Consider the following 18,161-nt stretch of genomic DNA (forward strand, 5'->3'; position numbering starts at 1 on the left):
AAAAATTTTATATAATTATTCTTTGCAGCATTGAATACTGGTTTCGCTGCATGGACCTTGATGGGGATGGTGTATTGTCAATGTATGAACTGCAGTACTTTTATGAAGAGCAATGTCAAAAACTGGACAATATGGCCATTGAACCACTGCCATTTGAAGATTGCCTTTGCCAGATGCTTGATCTTGTGAAACCAGAGTGCGAAGGTGATCGGTTCTTTTCCATCTTAACAGCCTCTGCCGCAATCTTTTTGCTAACCAGATAAAATAATGTATGAAGTCTCTTTGGCTAAATGTTCTGGTTTAGTTATCACATTTAGCAGGCAAAATTCATCTGATAAATTGCATTATAACAGGATTTCAGTCGTAATTTCCAACCTGAAAATTGGCAAAATTATCAGGTTATCAGACTGAGTCAAAAGCTTGCTAAAATAAGAATTGTCACACCCCCACCCCCAGAATTCATAATGAGTCTTCATCCTCTTGGGAAGATGCTCCAAAGGGACTGTTTTGATTTTAATAGTAATAGGAAACATTTTTGAGAAGACCTTACTCCACAGATCTTAATTGGGGGATCGCTCATATATTATCCACAGGGGTTACTAGTCCTAATTCATCAGTAAAAGCAACATTTATAAGCCAAATAATTCTATCACAGCCCGTAACTTATCAAACGTTTAAAACCTTGTTTCTGATCCTGTTTCCAGGGAAAATAACTCTTCATGACTTAAAGAAGTGCAAGATGGCAAATGTGTTTTTCGACACCTTTTTCAACATTGAGAAATATTTAGACCATGAGCAGAAGGATCAGTTTTCTATGTTCAGGGTAAGAACAATTACTGTCGCAAGTTGATGTTCATAAGCTTAACAGTCTCCTTGATGATAATTTCATTTAACATTCTTCAGTATTATAAGCATCATTGATCATACCCCTAGGGCACTGAAAATGAAAACCAAGAACTGTCTGATTGGGAAAAATATGCTGCTGAAGAGTATGATGTCCTAGTAGCAGAGGAAGCAGCTAGTGACCAGTGGAATGATTGGTGAGTACAGTTTTTAAGGCCTGATGTTTTTGTTTTTGTTTTAGAGATGCTATAAGGCACCCAGAGTGGTTGGGGAAACCCAGCCAGATGGACGGGGTATAAATAATACAAGTATTATTATTATTATTATTATTATTTACTACAGTTACGGAATCTCTTCTTAATATTAGCAAAAGAGATTGGTTTTATTACCACAGCTCAGGCTTAGATAGACCGAAGTGACTAATTCAGGGAAAGATAATTATTTAATGAAGAATTTGCTTCCTGCAACAAAACACAAACCTGTTCTGGGTAGCAACCATGGCTTTTCTAGGGGAAGTCCACATGCAGCCTAGCCCAAGCTTATTTCCAAAGTCACATGAGAGAGCAAGTATTTCAAAGCCATGCCTAAGAATATTGCCTGTGTTCGCATAGAATGCTGAACCATGGTTTGGCTGGGGGGGTGGCCTCTGTGTATGTTGTTAAAATCCATCTCCCATCATTCCTTTCTCTTGGACATGCTGGCGTGGCCTGATGAGAAGTTGCCGCAAACACCTGGAGCGCCACGGGTTCCCCATTTCTGATTTAGTGATATGTGGATGAGTGTTCACATCGCACAGCAAAGGGCTGGGCTTATACGCTGCTCTCTCCTCCCATGGAGCCAAGAGCAGTTCTCCTGAGTTTTGTTTAGCTTTCAGAGAAACTCAGTTTAGTGTTGCCTATGAACTGGGGATTATGGTTGACAAGGAACAATCCAGCTTCAAGCTATGACTTACAAAGCTGACTTATTTAACTGAGGGTTGCTTATTTTTAAACTATGTTCCCCTGTGTGCATAATTCTAACTGAGGATCTCTGAAAGTGAAAATCAAGTTTATAGAAATCTTCCTCTTGGCAGCATGAAAGGAGAGGAGGGGAGCATATGAGATTGATGCTTTGTTTGGGCTCATGGAGGCTTATCCAACACTAAGCCAGAGTTTGTGTGCAAACAGGGCTACTGGCTGGTTATATGTAAAACATTAATTGCCGTATATACTTGAATATAAGCCAACCCGAGGCACCTAATTTTACCACAAAAAACTGGGAAAACTTGTTGAGCCTAGGGTGGGAAATGCCAACAGTGGCAAAGGCGGAGGAAGGAGCAGCCTGAAAGGGCTGCTTTCGGGCTGCTCGTTCCTTCTCCTCCGCCACCGCCAACAGCCTCTGCTGCTCGCAAGGGCAGGCACAGGAACTGCGCTTGGCAGAGCAGCGGCAGCAAACAGTAAGTGGGACCCTCACTTGAGTATAAGCCATGGGGGGCTTCTTCAGCATAAAAAATGTGCTGGAAAGGTTGGCTTATACACAAGTATATATGGTGAGTAACAACACTGATGAGCAGTTACCGTAACTAACCTAAAAGCCATTGAGTACATAGTACATAGCTATCACCAAAAATGGATCAGCTGGGAGCATAATGCAATAAAGTACAAGGTATGTCCATAAATATGTACTTTCTTCGTTAATTCCTATGTTGCTTTCCTAGTTATGAAGCGGAATTGAACCCTGGAGATCATCAGAAGACCAACGTGCTGAAATATCAGATGGAAAAAAGGCCTTTCTTTGATATGCCTTCCCATTTGGCAGACGTTGACTTAGATGAGTATGACTATGAAGATGATTTTGAATGAATTGTTTGTATAAAAATAAGGACCGTCTGCAGCAGGTCTGCTAAATCTATGTAGGACTTAGTTCTTTGTGCTGCAAAGTTAATATTTTAATCATTTTGGATGATAGCTATTGTTAGTCACACTCTAAGTAGACATTGTAGACCCATTGAAATGAATGGTCTTATACATGAAGGTCAAAGGGCTTACTCTGAGTATGACTAACATTTAATATCACCCTTAGATACCTTGAAAAAGAAAGTTGCTTTTTATGGAATTACTTTTTTGTATTTATTCATTAGATTGTTGCCTGTAAGATAGAGTTAATTTATTTATAGATAGGTTATATTACCTTTATGGAATTACAACGTACCTTCCCCCCTCCTCTAAAAAAAAAGAGTAGAATTCTTCCTAGTTTTCATTTATAGCAATAATGGTCTCCCAGCAGAAATCTAATAACTTTGCCAGAGTTCAAAGAGAAAAAATGTCACAGCTGTGTGTGAAGGTCAAAGCATCACTGGACATGCTGGTGCACGCAGCAAAATGTGGTCTTGCCCTGAAAACTAACGCACACACACTGTGCTCCTTTTAGTCCTTCAACTTAAACCCCCACCGCCACCCCATTGCAAGAATGGTTTTTATCGCTCACACTTGACTGCAGTGGATGTTGTATTCTGTGTCAAAGGAACCAATTTTTAAACCTTATGTAAGTTTTACTTGATCTGTGATGTGCACTAACCTTGTTATGGGCATTTAGTGTGTTTCCTCAATGGTTAGCTAATGACACATTCCATGAGTATTCATACCAATGGTGTCAGAGCAGCTGAACAGTTTGATGCTTCCCTTGAGAAGTGATGGCTTGAAGTTGGACAAGCTAGAAGTTGCTACGCCAGTTTTTTAAAAGCATAAGGTTTGTAGTGCCTTAATTATCTCAACGTTCACACAAGGAACTAAATATTGTGTTCCAGGAAGATTCTTGCTGTTTTTCATGTAAAACAAAAACAGGTGTAAGCTATTTTGTTTGCAGTGCAGATCTGTTTAAAGCATTTAAATATGTTATTTTCAAATAAAGTTTTTTTCATATATGTAAATTCATTGATTTCCTTCAACATCTGTGTAGACTCTTTTAATACTACTGCAGCTTGTAACAGATGTCTGTTTGCACACAATAAGCCAGGGGAACCTGTGGGCAGGGGGCTTTCCTTTTTCACTTGCCCACAGTAAGAAAAGAATGTCTCACTTAGGCAGATTGAAACAATCACTCGTTTTATTTTGCAAACATGATAATATAAAAGTATGAAACCAAACAGCTGTTTTACAAGCTCAGTGACAATGAATAGAGCACATTTTCACCCTAGTACCAATATTAGACTGCCATGGTATACAAGAAAGCATATGAAATACAAATTAGAAATTGTGTTTTTAAGGATTCCCCCTCCCCACCCACATACATAAATAGTTTCTCTTTCTCTATTCCCCAGAAACCCACTACCCTGCTTCTGTGTTAAAAAGTAATCAGTCTTGTCTCAAAAGTGGTCTGCCATGGGCCCAACATAAAATACTGCTCTGCTACTATATGGTAGGTTTTCCCATTGTTGCCCTGACTACAAATACATCTGCCGTCACATTTTGGACAGAGAAACTTCAGCAAAACGAAGGTGAAAATCAAGTGTTTGCAGAAAAAAAGTGTAGTCACAACAGCATATCAAACCATGTAGTAACACTGGCTGAAGAAATTATTGTAATTTTGGCCATTACCTTTCTCATGATTCAGTTATATTATAACCATACCATGTCATGCTTTCAGCTAACCAGGTGTGGCCCCCATTGCAATGCCTGTACTTTTCTTCATTCACGTGAAAAAGCAGAGTGTCTTTGCTTCTTACGTCTCCTAAATAATACACAAATCAAGGTTATTACACAGAGCTCTGTACAGATCCTGTGGCCAACTTGAATTGCAGTTATATTGCTAGTTGAATAATGTTTTCTAATTAAAAATGCATTTTTAATCACCAGTTCCTCATCGGAGCAGAAATGAAGAATGGGTAACAGTGGTGCTGGGCAGATTGGGTTTTGAATTTAGGAGTTACCAGTTATGTGTGTGTCTTTAACAGGCATTAACAGTAGGCAGATATTACCGCAACAGATTAAAAAGTGTACAGTACTGAGTGTTTTCCCAAGATTTGAGACGCTAAGTGAAAAGGCTAGCCTTTGTGAGCAATAGCCTTATTCCTCCCCACTCCACCAGTGTGTACTACCAACAAGATATCTGAAACCTCAATATAAAGCCATCCTTACCTGGTCAGCACCAACAACATCAATATCAGCCTCTTCAGCCAGAACCTCTACTGTATTTTCTACCTTGCCACCATCTGGAATACTGAAACAAGAAGCCAGATAGATTAGCTGCTGTCCTTGGAAACTAGTTTTTGTTTAGTTTTGGCCAAAAAAAAGATTTTCTTTTCTAATAGGTGTCCTTGGAAACTCGTTTTTGAAATTAAGAACTGGTGGGTAACAATACACTTTGGGAAGGGCCCTGCCATTTCCAGTTAAAGAACAGCGTACCAGAGCTCTGCCCAAGACTCTTGAGAGCTGCTGCCAATTGGAGTAAACAATACTGGGCTAAACAGACCCTACAAAACAGCTTCATATGTTCTTCAGTAAAGGTTGAGTTGAAATGATTCAGTTCTTAAGTGCTGCAGCAACTACAGCCAAGAGAGAGATTCCAAGTTACAAAGATAACCCCAAGCCTATTCCTTACCTATATTTTCTCTTCAGTCTTTCAGGACCTGATGGATATTCTTGGTGACAACTGTCATGAGATTTTAGCCTCTTCCTGCTATTCTGTGCCAAGGAAGGGAGGTCAGATGGGCAATGGGCGTGTGAAGGTGTGTTTGCCATCTCAGTGTGACTGGCTTTGGCGCAGGATCCTGGAAACAACGAATTATATCCATCATCCATCTACATGTCACTGTTGTTCCTTGTACCACATCAAAGGCCACAACGAAACTTCAGGAGAGGGTTTATGTGGGGAGCCATGGTAGAGGAGAAAGAATATAAGAATGGGTTGCTTCCAGGGGCCAGGATATAAAATGTTTTCTCAGTGGATACAGAAGCTTTTGTATTTCCAGTCTTCATGAAAGAATGTCTGCGCTTATGTAGCCAAAACAGAGGCAGCAGCAGCTTTGAGGAAACCCTGAGTTTTGCAAAAGTATATTTTAAAAAATGCAGCAAACAAAACCAAGGAAGCATGCCCAGTGGGTACAAAATGCTGGCTTACTCAGGGGAAACAAAGAACGGAGTTGCTGGGAAACGTCTAAGGATAGTTCTCTACCCTTTTTATATCTTATCTCACTGTCTGGATTGATACTGATCAGCCTTGTCAGCAACAGAGCTTTCCCTTCCCTGCATGCTACAAAAAGTGGCTTGAGGGGGCAGTTTCAGAGAACCCCTGGAACAGCAAAGGGGTGAAGGGAGTATTGTTCCATCTGGCAAGCTAGGATAATGGAGAAACTGAAAGGGCTAAATAAATGACTTTGTGATTACTGAATATACATGGTTAAATTGCATTATATAGATTAATTAATGTGTGATTGCTTTGTTCCATACAACTGCTACAAGACACCAGATGAGAGAATTACGGTATATTGTTTACCTACAGATACATATTATACATATGCCTACAGATATACATATTACCTACAGATACATATTATTATTATAACTTTTAAAAATAAAATAGTCACATTATACCTTCAGAGAGGGTTTTTTTACATGGTGTCCTATCGGATGGCCATTCACTTATGCTGCTGATGATAGAACTCTCATCTTCATCACTGGCCAGCAAAGAGGTTCTGTACCACTCCAGAGAGTACACAAATTCTTCTTTACAAAGTGCTGGTTCAGAGGTATATCTCAGCAAGTAACTATATCTGGATGTGAACATGAGGGAGAATTACAAACGACCGAAAGATCAGGAGCTCTTCTCTGACAAGGAGATGGTTCACTATAGTAATTAACAAAGCTTTCCTCTATTTCTCAACCAAGGCAGCCCATCGATCAGCTAAGACAAGACAACACTAATTCAGAAACAATTCCGCACAGAAAGGACATTTAAAGTACGCCAAGTTTAACGTAGACTTCAAAGGTGCTTGCTTAGTGTAGCAAGAGTATACTATTACAGCAGTTTCCTAATTGCTTTTCATATTCCAGTGGCTCTCCTGTAGACAAGGGATAGATAACAACACTGCTTGCTCATAACATGCACCACCAGTGTGTATGCATGTGTGCAGCTTCACATAACTCTTAGGAGTGGTTTGGCCAGCAAGGGTTAGCCTAAAAGCACACAGAATTAAGTTGTATGTCAAGTATCTTGTGGCCCTTTATAGATCGTTGGACACACAACTCCTATCAACCCCAGCAAGCATAGCAAACGTTCCTAGAATGATGAGAGCTGTAGACCAGGGGTAGGCAACCTAAGGCCCATGGGCCACAAGCAGCCCACGGGGGTCGTTTAGCCGGCCCACGAGCTGCCCCTGAACTGAGCCGCCCGCTCGGTGAGTCCCTGTGCGCTGCACTAAACCAGTACAGCACGGGAACTCGCTTCCGTAGTGCCAGAAATCGTGTCTGCGCAGACAAAGATGGCAGAAATCGCAGGCACTCACATGCGCCTGCAATCTGGGGGCGCCACAAAGGGGGCTCCATGGCAGTGAACCGGCCCAGGCAAGGTAAACCTTGCTGACCCCTGCTGTAGACTAACAATATCCGGACAGCCACAGCTTGTCCATTTCTGTGCTGTGTGAGCTATACTAGCAACAAAAATAAGCCTGAGTCCAAATAGCTCAGCCCACCTCTTCAAATTGGCAGCAGAAGACCAAGGAGGAGGGCATTAACAGAAATCCATAGCAGAATTGTATACAGAGAGGTTGCCATTTATTCGCTCCTAGCACAAATGCACAAGTAGTTTGTAAGCAGGAGCCATGCTAACACCTCCTATACGTAACACCTCCTATACGTAAGAGTTTATTTAAGTTCAATACCACAGAGACTCCTGTGCTGTCCAGAAGCATTTGAACACCAAAGGGAAAACTTACACAAGTCTTTTGTCAGGCTTTAGAAGCTTATTGGAGAATTCACTGAGGATGAGCAGGAAGTTCAGATTGGGAGGCAGGCTCTTCCCTTCCAGGGCACCAATTCCTTGAAAGGCAAACTCAATACCATCCCTTTAAGCAACAGTAAGGAAGAGAAGAAAACGAGAGAGGTTTATAACATGGATGCCACACAATGGAAGACCAAGGGACAACATGGATTTGGCACCTACTTGTGTATCATGGCTACTGACTCTCGACTTTTCACCTGGTCCCAGCCGAATGTCAAAGCAAAGCGCCGTGCGAGCTCTTTAATGTTGTTGAAAGAGGAATCTATGCTGTTAATGCTATTGCTGTTGTCCTGGCTTCTGGCATGCTTCTGAAACAGCTGTGGACCACAGGAATTGATATAAAATTTTCCAGGCAATTAAAGGGGGGAAAGCCCCAAGAACACATACCTGCCATACATCTGACAAATTCCTTGCTCAGGACCCAGTTAAGCACCAGTAATCTGATTATATATTTTTAGAATCCCACCAAGCTGAGCAAGAATCCAAACGCTACAGGTGGGAATCTGGGCGGGTGGTGGGCAGATCAGAATACATAGGGGACACAATTAAGACACCTAAACTCTGCCACTTCTCCAGTACAAAATGGTGTGAGAGCATGCGAATAAACAAATAAACCATGCCTTCTGAGAGATGCCATTTAATTAAACAACATGAATTATCCATTTGCATGTAACATGCAATTAACCCCTTTCAGAATTCTTCTGAATATGGGGGAACTATTTTTTTAACAGTTCCCAATACTTTTTCTGAGGAATATTTTTGTGGATCAGATTAAGCACGTAACTTGAGCTAAGTGTACATACTTTGCTCTCAGTTTCTGAATACATTTTATATTGAAGCCTGCCTTGCATAAATGGAGAACAAGCCCAAAGTGCTCATTAATACAAGAGAGATCATGATTTCCCCCAAACCAACTGAGTTATTAGCATGCTTTGATGTTCGAACTTTCCAAGGTCAATGAAACTCCCAAACTGGGCTGGTTGCCTATGTGATATGTAAACACAGGCTCCTGACTTATGTGAGCAGAGCAGAGCTCCCTAAATGCTGCTGAGCCTCCCCACCTCTCATATTTCAGCAGATGGGTCATGGCACTTCCTAAGCTCTTGACGACATTGTTTGAAATCCACTGGGCTCATATGTCAGCCATCTGAAGGGGGACATTCTGAAGCTTGGAGGGTGGCGTATAAGCTTGCAGAGCAGATAAGACAGTTCTGAGCAAGCTAGCCTAGGCTAGCAAAATTCTGCATTCTTTATATGACACCAAGATAAAACGTATCAGTGCATCTGGGGCCTTGCTCACATGGAAATGGTGAACGTGTATTGGGGCTACACCATTTCCAACTAAAAAAAAGCCAAGGTTCATGGTACCCAGGGCCAGCCAAGTTATTTTGGCACCTCCCGCAGAAAATCCCACAAGCACCTCTTCTTTCTGCCAGTAAAACTAAAATCATAATAAATGAACCAACTAACAATTTCCTGCCCTTTCATGAACTGCCCAAAACAGCTGTCTGAGGCATCTACCACAGCCTGCCTAATGATAGGTCTGGCCCTGGATAAAGCCAGCATATTAGGATGGCAAGTAGGCCATTCCCTTTTTCCCTAAAATCTATTCTATGTGGAGGTAAACAATTTGGCGGAGCGTTCTGCAGCTAGTGCAAAACGCAGTAAATTGCCTTTTAAGAGGAGTCAATATTTGGAGCCACATCGCACCATTCTTAAAGAACTACCCTGGCAACCAACACAGTTCTGGTCTGTGTTCAGAATTTTACAGATGACGCATAAAGGCCTGAATGACTAAATACCTGAAGGAGCATGTCCCCCGTCCCCCCAATATAGTCCTAACCAAGAGTTGAGGCTAGATGGAGAAGGGCCTCCTTAGAATCCTGCCAATGGGATGTATACAGGAATCGCCTTACCTGCTGCAAGCAGAGGATCAGTGTTTTTGCACTTTGAATTTTGTCATTCTGCCTCGTCCGGCTCAAGGTTTCTTTAATTATGTCGCCAAAGTCATTATAAGTCTGTTAAATGGCAAAGGAGGGGAAAACTCTCAATCACGTCAAGGAATAGCATAATTTTTTAAAAGGCTATTAAAAAACAAAAGTTTTTATAATAATAATTTTATTATATATACCCCGCCCACCTGGCTGGGTTTCCCCAGCCACTCGCGGCTTCCAACAGAATACTAAAATACAATGAAACAAGTTGACTTATTTATAGCTTTGTATAAGGAACGATGGTATTTAGGCTCCATTGTACATTGCAAGCGTTTTCTCACGATTTTATTCGTGCAGTACACTCCTGATTTAACACATTTAATTGGAAGTAAGTTTCACTTCCAAACAGGATCATAGCTCATATCTATATAAAAACAAGAAAGTGGAGAAAAGAAAAATCACAGGCCTAATCCGCTTGTTTTTTGGAAAACCTAAAAAAATATTCCAGTCAATGCTACTGGTAAAGTCATCAATTAAGAACTGAGCAGGAAGGTATTGAATCTCCCCCCCCCCCCCGGGTGTACCCTGCTGAACAAAACATCTAGGTTCTAGCTCTAGAATATTCTGAAGACATTCTGTGCTTATTTCCTGTGTGTGTGATTACGCAGAGACCATACCTGATCAGTTTTGCAGAGGTGTTTCATGTGATGACCTAATTTGGACACAAAGCTAACCCAGTTCAGTGTTATGTGTATGGGCCTGCTCCCACTCCCTCCTCCAGTGACAAGGAGGGAGGAAATCCACTTCTGTTTTAAACAAACCACAATCTTTTGCTTCATCAAAACCAGGAACTGCAGTTTAGTTTTAACCGAGGTTTATCTGAACAAACCGGGACCATACCATGATTTGAAGTAGGCTTTTTTCAGGCAAGCTACGGTGAACCACCCACAATTTGCCCCTTGTAAGAAACAACAAACTGCAGCTAGTTTAAAACTGGAGTGAATGCTTCCAATCTCCTACTCATGGCCACAGCAGTGTAGAGGGAAGTGTGTGGACCTGAGGCTGGTGCGCATAACACCAAGCTACGGTTTTGTATTATGTCTAGCCCTTCTCACTATATTGCAGCTAACCAGATTTGCTCCCAGTGTATGTTCAAACAGAACCACAGCCAGGCACAGTTGCCTGGAAAGTGTACCCGCCAGATATGTGTGTTGGCATCTTTGCACTTTCGACTGTATTTTGAGTTTTCAACTCAAAACATTTTAGGTGCATGTACCTTTTAAAAAACAAACAAACTGTAGGGTGTGACAAAGCCAACAGTCTAAAGACACCTTGCAAAAGTTCTTTCCTTGTAAGATTCCCTCAAAGTAGTGAGAGTATTAGCAATGCACATAAACACTTCTCCAGCCTGCCATAACTCTCCCCCCACCCACTGTCACAGTGTAAATATGGGTGCTGCTAAGGAAGAGTCTTCTAGAAGTGCAGTCAGCAATGTAATAAAACAGAAGGGAATACAGAGTGTACTCATTTGTACTCACCATGGCACATGCATCAAGACAGTGTGTACTAATAAACTCTGTGTTTGTGCTTGCTATATACAGTGGTACCTTGGGTTACATACGCTTCAGGTTACAGATGCTTCAGGTTACAGACTCTGCTAACCCAGAAATAGTACCTCGGGTTAAGAACTTTGCTTCAGGATGAGAATAGAAATCGGGCTCCGGCGGGGCGGCAGCAGTGGGAGGCCCCATTAGCTAAGTGGTGCTTCAGGTTAAGAACAGTTTCAGGTTAAGAACGGACCTCCGGAACAACTTAAGTACTTAACCCGAGGTACCACTGTAACTTTTACAGCATTTGGAAGGCATCGCTAAAGAGATTATTCAATTACCCTCATATAATGCTTGTAGATTTCAGCAGCGGCAGTCATCTCGACAACATTATGGACAATTAACTTGCAATAAGCTGCAAGGAGGCACCGTTTCTGCTGCAAGGCATCCAATTTTTGTTCTTCCATCTTTTTCACTTCTTCTCCTGTCAAGACTACAGCAGCGAGTTTGGTTAGGTTTCATGCTAACACTGCATTCCAAAGCATTTTCAAATACAAACCTTAATCTGAGCAATAGACACCCTCGAGTGCGTGGCCAGCTCACAAAACCTTAAAAGCATTTATTTGTTGTTTTTCAGACATCATAGAATCACAGAGTTGGAAGGGACCCCAAGGATCATCTAGTCCAAACCCTTCCAATGCAGGAATATGTAGCAGTCCCACACGGGGACTGAACTTGCAACCTTGGCATTATCAGCCCCACGCTCTAACCAACTGAGCTATCAAGGCTGATGATGGTGCTAACAACTCATCTGCCATTTCACATGGATCTCCTCGCTGAAAAGCAGTATGTACAGAGCAGCAAAGAGGAGCAAGTGAATACCGGAGATCTCCTAAACCCTATGTAACTATGACTGGAAGTTAATCACATTCATATATGGCTGGATAAAAATAATAAAAATCAGTGAAAGTGCAACTCATCTTATAATAACAAATAACATTTCCTGATGCATTGTGCTAACCTATATGCTAGAAATACTAATACTAAAGTGTTGGGAAGAACTTCTTGTAGGAAATATAAACGATGGCACAAGGTATTTTTCTGGAGTAAATTCTCCATCTTCAGTGCCAGAACCTGCAGTAGATGTTAACCACAGGGTTGACTTCTGACTGCCAATAGAATCTATATCATGGGGACCAAGAATGAGGAGGAAGATTAAACAGGAGAGCATTGAAAGCCCCATACTGAAATAAACACATGATGAGCGATCACATTGGCACCTCCCGTGGTGCCTCCACTCCATCTTCCTTCGCACCCTGGGAACTCCCCGTCCATTGATATTACACAGGCACCATCGCTGTACTGTTTTCAGAGCCTGCTAAAACTTTTTGTTCCAGTAAGCCCACCGAGGCATGTAATTTCAGTATGTGATTTTAGTTGCTATCGCCCTGTCTACCTTGGGTAGCAGAACACTACTAAGTGGAACACAGACATTATCAGCAACGTATGTTTAGTTCTTTGCTGGAAAGCACTGCTGACCTCTGAATTCTCTTGGCTCCTCTGCAAAAACATGATCCTCAACGAAGAAGAGCAGTTTTGATTGAAGAGATGAACTGGGAAGATACTCCACACACTCAATCAGTCCATCACTTAAACCTTGATGACTTACAATCATCAGCAAGTCGCAAAGTATCATAAAAGCCTACAATGATAAATAAAAGAAAAACAACTTGTAAAGGTAAAGGGACCCCTGACCATTAGGTCCAGTTGTGGCCGACTCTGGGGTTGTGGCGCTCATCTCGCTTTATTGGCCGAGGGAGCCGGCGTACAGCTTCCGGGTCATGTGGGCACTTAGGCACTTCTATTTTGAAATATTTACTAGCCACCTTTCAGGACTGCGTGCTCCAAGGCAGTAAAAAAATGCTGTACCATATTATTGTAACATAACAATGGATTACAGCACATCAAAACCTTGAACATTCAAAAAATACAAAAACCTCACCAGCTATAATTCAGCTTGTGAAATGCCAATTTCAAAGCCACACACACACGAACAAAAAGTACGCCCTTCCCCCCGCCAATCCCCACACCTGAGATTAGATTAAGGATTCCACCAATTCCTTATCTGCCAAAAATTGTGATGATTGCTATGAGGAAGGCAAAGCCCTCGAATGGGTCCATTTGTTTGGAGGCAAAATCCTTCCCAGCCCCAAATACAGCAACCATTTTGAACCACAGCACCAAGGGAGCAGAATATAGGGTGGGGGCAGGAGAGTTGATGCTCTGCTGACAGTGTTGTTGGGGCCCAACACCATTGGCTTAAGCATTCTGGGAGTGGACTGGAGTGAAGACTTCTTTACTCTGGTCCGCCGCTCTTGCCACACCCACTTCGAAGGTCATGATTGGCCAATTTAAACAAAGTTTTTGGCAGGCACTCCCACAAGCCCCAGCAGTTGGTCAATTCCAACAGCTGTCTGCAAGGCGAAATGTTTCTTCTGAGCCCCAAGGAAAGCCATGCCAGGGTGCACATGCTGCCCACCTGGGAACTCTGCTGAGCGACCATTCTCCATCTCACCTGTACTAGTAACACACAGCAAAGTACAGCTTAAGATTTGCCCTACTTGGCTTACTGGGATGGTCCTATTGAAAGCGAAAGCACTTCTTCTGCCAAATCCAGTCCACAGTGGAAGCAACTGCCCAGTAACAACCAAGCAAACCCCTTCTCCTCACAGGCTCACCTTCATATTTCATCCAATCCCCATGGGCAACACTGGGGGGGGGGCACCATTAACACCACAAAGTGTGAATCAACAGGAACTTTAAACTGAAGGTGCTTCCAGGGACACCACTGGTTAAAAATTCCTATGAGACAACTAAATTCCCAACCTCAACCACTAGGGAGTGTTACTCCCACCTGGGCCCAGGATGACAAGAGGGGAGATTGCAATTTCCTCGTGTGGAGAAGCACCAAACTGGGTTAGTTGTTCTCATGAGGAATAAATCCTCACTATGGTCCACCAGGGAACTGGACTAATCCTCCTCCTTGGTGCTTTCAAGTGTTTAAAGCATGTTCTACCTGTAATCCTTACAACAACATTCTTAGGCAAGTGAATATTAATCTCCCCCATGCTGCAGATGGGAGATGCTGATGAGAGCAAAGAGTGGGTTGCCTAATGCCTCTAGTGAGTTGATGGCAGACACAAGATGCAAACCAGTGTCTTTCTGGTTAACAGCTCAGCCTGCTTAGCCACTAAGTCACACCAGCAACTGGGTGCTGTGTTGTATAGAGATTAGAGTCAATTCTTCCTTCCTTCCCAGAATTTTAGTATCTCTAGGCAATACAGCGCCCCTCAAAACAGGGGAGTACTTCTTCTGAATATGTGTACATAACACTTGCCCACATTGCTCTTAGGATAGGGAGGGGTGCAAATCTCAAGGGAAAAGTCATATGAAAGGGCATGTAGGATTCTTACCTTTTCACGTAACTTTCTGCTGCGGTGGCTGAGGTAGCACGTACAAATGTGGCAGTACTGCTTCAAGTGTGTCCTCAAGGCAAGAATGCTTTCCTTTAAGGGGAAGGAGAAAATCAGAAATTATTTCTGCAAAATGCCTCTTTGAATAATTCTATGTCATCGAAGCCCATCTCAAGACTTCTGTGAAAGGTGCAGAACTTTGTAGCATCTCAAGTTTCTTCTTCGCATCTTATTCTGTTTGAAGAGGAAGCACAGAGGAAGGGGGGGGAGAAAGGAGTCACAGGAGCTGTGAGAAATCTCTATAAAATCCACAGGACACCATGATCCTCCTCATTCTACCTTTGTATCCAGCAGTTTTTCACTCTCTATCTTGCCAGTAGCGCAGCACAGAGATGTGCACAGAATCTAATGAGGGTTTATTCCTCCCATCCACTGTTTTGCAACAATCTGTCACACTATATAGACAGCGTAGTGATAGTGTGGAATAAGGACAAGATGTAATCAGCTCCAATCTGTGTCAGCTCACTTCCCCTTGTCACTCAGGTCCCTGCTGCAGGGGACCAAGGTGTCCCAGAGTGGGAAATGCTGATTTGCATAAAGAATTTTTTTTTAATCTCACAGTGACATCCTTTCTTTTCTTTTTTCATTCTGAGACACAGCCAGTGCTTTTCTTCTGGGGAAAGCAGGTGCCAGTACTGCATACCCTTGAGTACCCCCAAAAAACTGGCTACAGCATCCCACAAAAAACTGCAGATGAAATCAAGACAGAAACCACACAAACATGCAGCAAATGAGCTGCTGGCATGATTTGTTTGGGTTTTCTATCAAAAAACAGATTAGTGAAGTCACTCAGGGATCATCTGGGTGTATTTTGCATATATAACCATTGTTTACCAGGTACAATATGGCAGCCAAAGACGTTTTGGTGTCCCAGGTGCCCTTTAATTGTTTCCCAAAAACTCTCATCAGGGCAGGCTGCCCCTATCCTCTCTAATGGTATATAATATAAATATAAACTCACTTTTTTGGCCATGTGCATGTGCTAGGAAGACATCAACATGCTGCCCACAGTGTTGATTTTATTTATATACTGCTTGATTGTAATAAAGCCCAGTGCTTTTTTTCTGCGGGGATGCATACCCTTAAACATTTAGTGAATCTTTGTACTTTTGTTCATTTACCGTATTTATTTCCCCGATTTGAACTATAAAATGGTGATTTTTCTTGAGTCAAAATGAGAGTACCCCTAAACATGTTTTAAGGGGGGGGAAAGCACTGATAAAACCTCATAGTGGTTTACACTCAAGCAGTTCACATTTGCACACAGTGTCCATGTGATCAAAGGAAAGCACATGTTACCATAATGATTTTCTTCCTGAGGAAGAAAAAATTCAGTGTGTGAAGCCCCTGTTTCACAAGTACTTGCTCTCTCTCCAACCAATCAGTTGTTATTATCAGATGCAAGGTTTGCAAATGTATGAACAACATGCTTCTGATGCAACCTGGGAAGAAGAGGATAATGGATCTCACAAAGGACGCCAAATAATCTCTGAAGTGGGAGCTCAAGGATGGCGTGGCTTGCTTTTGTGTCACTACTGCACCAGAATCAGGAAATCAGAACGTGAGCCACTTTTGCTTCTGGAAGCTCAAATTCTTCTGAAGCTCCAAATTGACCAATGAAGCACAAAAGGACACAAAGAAACCTTGAGAAGTGGCTTGAAGTCCCCACCCTGGGACTAACCTTGGAAGAAGTGGTCTCTAGTGCAGAAGAGAGCTGCCAAAGCAGTGCAGAATAAGCACATTGTAAAGCAGGCCAAAGGATCTGCAAAAGAAAACCAAGAGTCGTGACTTAATCATTTCAAATTCTGAACTGAGAAGCTTAGCATGGGCAGTCACCTCACTGCAGAAAATTCCACTCCTCTGCCACAAAGGAAGAATCCAGTGATTCACCCACATCTAAACGCCACTTCTGTCACTGAATTAAGAATGTGTTCTACTCAGACTCAAGGATCAGCTGAAATTCAGCCTAACAAGATGGAAAATGGCCAGGGAGTGGGGGAGGTCATTAAACCCATGGGATGCTGAAACTAGGACTTAATTTACACTGGTGTGCTATTTTGGAGACGCGAAATATTTTCTGGTCCATAATTTGGTCACGGTTACCTGAACAGGTAAAGCATTTTGTTCCACCTCAAAACCAAGGAGCTTAGCCAGTGTGCCATAGAGATTCCACCTGGTGAGATCATGAGCACTACAAGTCCAAAAGGAAACACAGCATCACTCTGAGAACTTTCAAGCAGCTGTGACAAAACAGTCCCATCAACAGAATACTCAAGACTGCCCTCACCCTCTTTACTCATCATTTTAATTACAACTCGTTTAACCAAAAAAAAAAAAAAAAAACAACCCTCAGAAATCCTTAGGTTGGCAATCTGCACAATGAAGCATGGATTTAACTCAACTGGGGTTTTTTGTAAAAAAAAAAACCCAAGAAAACCCCACCCAAATTAATCCAGCCCAACAAAGCAAGTGGAAAGCAGCCTATTACAACTAGACTTTTAGTAGGATTGCTACAGATTCAGAATCATCTTCAAAGCCTACTTGTTCCCACCCTGGTTAGCAATTCAAAAGGAGAGTCCCAAATTCCAGCACTGTGAGAATACAAGTGCTAAAAGGGGTGCAAGAGTTGTGTTGCATAAATTGCCTGAACTGGTAATGCCAAAATAAAGGTAAAGGTAAAGGGGCCCCTGACCATTAGGTCCAGTCGTGGCTGACTCTGGGGTTGCGGCGCTCATCTCGCTTTATTGGCCGAGGGCTTCCAGGTCATGTGGCCAGCATGACTAAGCCGCTTCTGGCGAACCAGAGCAGCACATGGGAACGCCGTTTACCTTCCCGCCAGAGCGGTACCTATTTATCTACTTGCACTTTGACGTGCTTTTGAACTGCTAGGTTGGCAGGAGCAGGGACTGAGAAACAGGAGCTTACCCCGTTGCGGGGATTCAAACTGCCGACCTTGTGATCGGCAAGTCCTAGGCTCTGTGGCTTAACCCACAGTGCCATCCGCGTCCCAATGCCAAAATAGGGGGCCTAATTTGGCCTGCTAGGTCATTTCGGCAAAGCCATGCCCAGCTGCCCAACACCCGACATTATATATGGCATCAGGTAAAAGACCCTGGTTCAGACAAAATGGAGCTTGCTTATATTTGTAGCAGCAGGCCCCTCCCATTTGTCAAACTTGGCCTACGGGGAGTGCAGCAGGGGAAATAATAATTGGCTTATCGGCAAGATCTATGCGAGGCAGGACTCCCATTCCCAGAGAGGACACAGCATTCTAGCCCAGGCCTATAGTACTCCAATCTTAACAAATACAACAATTTCATAGGACGGTA

The 18,161-nt window shown here is 42.6% G+C and overlaps 2 protein-coding genes across 7 annotated transcripts in view; one reads left to right on the forward strand and one right to left on the reverse strand.

Moving 5' to 3' along the window:
* Nucleotides 1–2,745, forward strand: part of PPP2R3B (protein phosphatase 2 regulatory subunit B''beta) — a 45,706-nt gene extending 42,961 nt beyond the window's left edge. For both annotated transcript variants that reach the window (XM_053384080.1, XM_053384081.1), the window contains exons 10-13: nt 29–204; nt 705–823; nt 934–1,040; nt 2,540–2,745. In XM_053384080.1, coding sequence (XP_053240055.1) covers nt 29–204; nt 705–823; nt 934–1,040; nt 2,540–2,684 — 547 coding nt within the window. In that variant the 3' untranslated portion in view covers nt 2,685–2,745. The remainder of the gene's footprint in view (nt 1–28; nt 205–704; nt 824–933; nt 1,041–2,539) is intronic.
* A 1,164-nt stretch (nt 2,746–3,909) lies between these two features.
* Nucleotides 3,910–18,161, reverse strand: part of LOC128411720 (cohesin subunit SA-2-like) — a 57,445-nt gene continuing 43,193 nt past the window's right edge. For 4 of the 5 annotated variants that reach the window (XM_053384076.1, XM_053384075.1, XM_053384077.1 and 1 more), the window contains 12 exons: nt 16,936–17,023; nt 16,514–16,594; nt 14,773–14,865; nt 12,839–13,001; nt 11,641–11,792; nt 9,735–9,836; nt 7,981–8,135; nt 7,754–7,882; nt 6,414–6,592; nt 5,422–5,590; nt 4,959–5,040; nt 3,910–4,551 (listed from right to left, as the gene is read on the reverse strand). In XM_053384076.1, coding sequence (XP_053240051.1) covers nt 4,543–4,551; nt 4,959–5,040; nt 5,422–5,590; nt 6,414–6,592; nt 7,754–7,882; nt 7,981–8,135; nt 9,735–9,836; nt 11,641–11,792; nt 12,839–13,001; nt 14,773–14,865; nt 16,514–16,594; nt 16,936–17,023 — 1,402 coding nt within the window. In that variant the 3' untranslated portion in view covers nt 3,910–4,542. Of the gene's footprint in view, nt 4,552–4,922; nt 5,041–5,421; nt 5,591–6,413; nt 6,593–7,753; nt 7,883–7,980; nt 8,136–9,734; nt 9,837–11,640; nt 11,793–12,838; nt 13,002–14,772; nt 14,866–16,513; nt 16,595–16,935; nt 17,024–18,161 lie in introns of those variants that run through there. The other variant, XM_053384074.1, reaches the window with a different exon arrangement.

Source organism: Podarcis raffonei, chromosome 4, assembly GCF_027172205.1.
Source record: "Podarcis raffonei isolate rPodRaf1 chromosome 4, rPodRaf1.pri, whole genome shotgun sequence".
NCBI lineage: Eukaryota > Metazoa > Chordata > Lepidosauria > Squamata > Lacertidae > Podarcis > Podarcis raffonei.